The sequence below is a fragment of the Engraulis encrasicolus genome, chromosome 5 (genome assembly GCF_034702125.1).
Source record: "Engraulis encrasicolus isolate BLACKSEA-1 chromosome 5, IST_EnEncr_1.0, whole genome shotgun sequence".
Taxonomy (NCBI): Eukaryota; Metazoa; Chordata; class Actinopteri; order Clupeiformes; family Engraulidae; genus Engraulis; species Engraulis encrasicolus.
Window position 1 is genome coordinate 77,501 of NC_085861.1, and position 5,000 is coordinate 82,500.

The 5,000-nt window shown below is 44.8% G+C and overlaps 1 protein-coding gene across 1 annotated transcript in view; it reads left to right on the plus strand.

The window, feature by feature from the left end:
* Positions 1-5,000, plus strand: part of erfl3 (Ets2 repressor factor like 3) — a 58,306-nt gene that overhangs the window by 52,896 nt on the left and 410 nt on the right. Inside the window, exons 5-8 of the mRNA XM_063198385.1 lie at positions 1-277; positions 332-812; positions 2,157-2,266; positions 4,801-5,000. The exon at positions 1-277 is cut by the window's left edge and continues 115 nt beyond it; the exon at positions 4,801-5,000 is cut by the window's right edge and continues 42 nt beyond it. Coding sequence (XP_063054455.1) covers positions 1-277; positions 332-812; positions 2,157-2,266; positions 4,801-5,000 — 1,068 coding nt within the window. The remainder of the gene's footprint in view (positions 278-331; positions 813-2,156; positions 2,267-4,800) is intronic.

Sequence of the window (5,000 nt, forward strand, 5' to 3'; positions counted from 1 at the left end):
AGGTGGAGCTGGGGGGCGTCGCCTAGTCCGCAGCTCAGCATCCGAAGGCAGCGAGGGGGGGCGAGACCGAGATCGCGACACACGAGAAGCACTACTGTCTGACCTCGAGGAGGGGGGAGGAGGCGAGAGGAGCGACAGAGGAGGAGGAGGAGGAGGGGGGCAGGAGAGGCCCCGAGGGGGCGTAGCTCACCAGCGTCTCCCGCACGAGGCCGCCTACCGGCCGTACCCCCACCAACGCCCCCCAGGGGGTCATCAGGAGCCCCCGTCCCCCTCCCCCGCTAGCCTGCTGCCCCCCCCACCCCTCTCCCCCCCCCTCTCCCTCACACACACACACTCCTCACACCTGCCCTTTAGCCCCTCCTCCCACCTGGCCTCCTATAGCCCCTCCCCCTCCCTCTCCCCTCTGCTAAGCTCCGCCTTCTCCTTCTCCTCGGAGGACATGTCTCGCTACCTGGCGGCACACGCCCACTCCGTGTTGACCTATCACCTGTCTCCGCGCGCCTTCCTGCACCACCCCTCTCTGCTGGCCCCGCCCCCAGGACACGGACACGCCCCCGCCACGCTGCCGCACACACACGCGCACGCCGCGCACGGCACACACGCGGCGCAGCACGCATCCGGGTCCGGGTCGGCTCCTAACTCGGGATCGTCGGGTTCGCACCCGGACCGGGCGCACCACCACCCCCTGGTGGCGCCATCGAAGTTCAAACTGCAGCCGCCACCCCTGGGCAGGAAGGGGCGGGACTTACAGAGCCGTCAATCATCACTATGCTCCTCCGGATTGGGCAGCTCACTCGGCTCCTCCTCACTAGGTAATGAAGGATAATAATAACATTAATAACATTAATAATAATAATAATAACAACAATAATAACTAGGTAATGAAGGATAATGATAATAATAATAACATTAATAATAATAATAATAATAACATTAATAATAATAATAATAATAATAATAATAATAACATTAATAATAATAATAATAATAATAATAACATTAATAATAATAATAATAATAATAATAATAATAATAACATTAATAATAATAATAATAATAATAATAATAATAATAACAATAGCAATAATAATAACTAGGTAATGAATGATGCAAATAATAACAACAACAATAATAATAATAATAATAATAATAATAATAATAATAATAATAATGATAATAATAACAATACCAATTAGTAATTATAATAATAATAACAATAGTAATAATAATAACTAGGTAATGAATGATGCAAATAATAATAATAATAATAATAATAATGTGGATGATATATAATCCAATACATAATCCAATACATTATCCAATATATACTGTAATCCAATATATAATCCAATACATTATCCAATATATACTGTAATCCAATATATAATCCAATACATTATCCAATACATAATCCAATACATTATCCAATATATACTGTAATCCAATATATAATCCAATACATTATCCAATATATACTGTAATCCAATATATAATCCAATACATTATCTAATATATACTGTAATCCAATATATAATCCAATATATACTGCAATCCAATACATTATCCCTTACTTATTATACTCTCACCTGCCAATATATCTCGCCTTGCTGAGTGTGGCCAGTCATGGGTAAGCGGTCAGACTTGTAGCCCAAAGCTTGCCGGTTGGACTCCCGACCCACCAGGTTGGTGGGGGGAGTAATTAACCAGTGCTCTCCTCCATCCTCCTCGCCTCACTGCTCCCTTTCAGGCGCCATTGGGGTATGCCTCCTTGCACGGATGAGGCATACATGCAATTTCGTTGTGTGCTGTATGCTGTGAACACTTGTGTGCTGTTGAGAGCTGTGTCACAATGACAAGGGGAGTTGGAGTTTCCCAGTTGGGCATCAATCAGCCAATTACAATAAAGAACCAGAAGCAAGAACCAATACACTAACGGAGTGATATGATACTCGAACGTTGGGAAAGCCCGTTCAAAGTCAAGACTTCTTTACCTAATTATTATGATCTTCACTTATTTGCTACTTTGTCCTTTCGTTTTTGTTTTTATTTTATTTTTTTCTAATGTCATCTGTTGTTTTTTTATGCCTTTATTCTAATTCCTGTTTTTATACTTTCTGGATTTCTTCTAATTCCCGTTTTTTCTACTTCTTGGTTAGGCTCCTCCCTCTCCTTCGGCAGTGATCTGAGCTCCGCCTCCGGGTCGGGCCTGGTGTCCCAGTCGTCGTCAACGGGCTCCTTAAATAGCGCCGGGCTGCCCAAGATCAAGGTAACACACACACGCACACACACACACACAATTGCATAAAATGTTGACCTTTGACTCACTCCCATTCAGCGCCTGTCGCCAAACCGCATTATGAGGCTTTAGCATAATATTCACTGAAGTTCGACTACAAACTGTCGCTCATGATGCCCAAATGTTTTTTGTTAAAGTTTCGGGGAAATTGAAATTGATAATTAACCACCTGCATCTCCACTCAGCTGTCATTCGGTTCAATTTCAGCGCAACAACATTTGGCCACGCCCCTTAATTACCCACACAGCTTATTCTCCGCTCACCTGTCTTCTGGCAGAAACTGTCTTTCTCGCTCGCACCCACCACCTCCCCGCTCGCCTCCCTTCCTCAGATGTTTGATCGATTCACCTGGCTTCCTGCCCTGGCTTCCTGCCCTGGCATCCTGCCCTGGCTTCCCCTACTCTCTCACCATCCACCCAGTGGCCACCCAGACCAGGGGGGTCAGGATTTGGCCGATTAGCAAAGCACTTCCTCCTTGCAATTCTTGCAAGCTTTCGGTCAAGTAAAGCTTCTTTGCACAAAAATAGACCTGAAGTGTGTGGATTGTCTTCTTTTTATACACATTTTTTTACTGAATCCTGCACCTTCTAAACAGATGAGCGGTGGCCTATCACAACTTAAGTTATCCTTGCAATTCTTAAAAATTTGCTCATTTCCGACGCCACTTCACTCAGAGAGGGTGGATGCGATTGGTGGGTGCGCGAGTGTTGGGCACACATACCTATACAGGTGTGTGGTTGGGCACCTCCATGCGTTCAATGCCCGTCTTCCATATATCTTTCTGGTCAATCGTAAGTCAGTCATTAACGTGTTTGGCTGAGCAAACTGTCGGCGGAAACGACTCCGTCTTTGAAGCTGAAAAATTTGATCAATTTTGGCTGAATTCACTAGCCTAGCATTTCCCATTGAAATGACTGGAGGCGGGACTTATTCACTCTCTCCAGTTCTTATACTACCTCCATGTCTCAGACCTCCCACCGCTGACCCTGCCCTTCAGAATCTTTACCACATAGTCATTTGTCAGGGTCTGAGGTACTTCAGCACCATAGCCAGTCACCTTAACGTTAACGTTAATGTTAATGCTAGGTCATGTTAATGCTAATGATAGAAAGAAAAGAAAAACTGGGAACACTGATGATGAGCTAGACCCGAAACGTTTGTCCCCTGTCTGTCGGTTTTACTTATTTTTTTCGGCTTTGTGTAATACAGTTTTTGATTCTGCATTCAGCTCCAGTGTGCGACTCCTATACTGCTCTTGGAATTACGCACCGAGCGATACGCTCAGGATAAGACATTGGCGCGGACGCCACCCCACCAATGCTAATGCTAGGTCATGCTAATGTTCTGAGGTACTTCAGCACCATGGCCAGTCACCCTTAGGGCTGGGCCATATGATGATATATATCGCTATCGTGATATAAAAGTGTATATCGTGACCTTTCATCTATATCGTTTATATCGTGATAGTAATTTTATCAATTTTATACAATTGAATATCATTTCATTACATTTCATGTTGTCACAATACACACTATAAGTTCATGTAACTATAAAAATAAGAATAAAAAGATCCATTTTAAAGAAAGGTTGTTTTGCGACATGAAAAAATAAAGAGCAAATAAAGAGAATAACTTAAAACGTATGTAATTGAGCTATATCGTGATATATATCGTTATCGTGATATAAAGTAATCCATATCGTGATATATTTTTTTTCCCATATCGCCCAGCCCTAGTCACCCTAACGTTAATGTTAATGCTAATGTTAATGCTAATGCTAGGTCATGTTAATGCTAATGCTCTGAGGTACCTCTGAGGTAATGTTAATGTTAACGCTAGGTCATGTTAATGCTAACGCTAGGTCTTGCTAATGCTAACGCTAGGTCATGGTAATGCTAACGCTAGGTCATGCTAACGCTAATGCTAGGTCATGGTAATGCTAACGCTAGGTCATGCTAATGATCTGAGGTACTTCAGCACCACGCTGCACTGACCAAATCTCGCTCCATGCCACCATGTAATCCAACCCAACGCCACCCCACCAATGCTAACGCTAGGTCATGCTAATGCTCTGAGGTACCTCTGAGGTAATGTTAATGTTAACGCTAGGTCATGTTAATGCTAACGCTAGGTCTTGCTAATGCTAACGCTAGGTCATGGTAATGCTAACGCTAGGTCATGCTAATGATCTGAGGTACTTCAGCACCACGCTGCACTGACCAAATCTCGCTCCATGCCACCATGTAATCCAACCCAACACTATCCAAGCATTTTCTTTTGCTAAGTGCGAGACTCATCTGCTGTGCCCTGACCAAAACCACCCCTAACCCCTAACCTGTCAGCAACATTTCTGTTGCATCATTTCCGGGGCTTTTGTGGTGCAATAGTAATGTGTGTGCGTGTGCGTGTGTGTGTGTGCGTGTGCGTGTGTGTGTGTCTGTGTCTGTGTGTGTATATGTGTGTGTGTGTGTGTGTGTGTGTGTGTGCGTGTGTGTGTGTGTTCAGGTGGAGCCGATCTCGGACATCGAGTCGGAGGACGAGGTGTGTGTGACGGACATGAGTGAGGAGGAGGAGGACGAGGAGGAAGAGGACCTGAAGGAGAACTTCAAGCCCCCCGGAGAGGACCTGAAGGGAGACTTCAAGCCGTTCCACCCGTCGCTACGGCTACACCTTCATCATCACCACCACCACCATCATCCTCATCC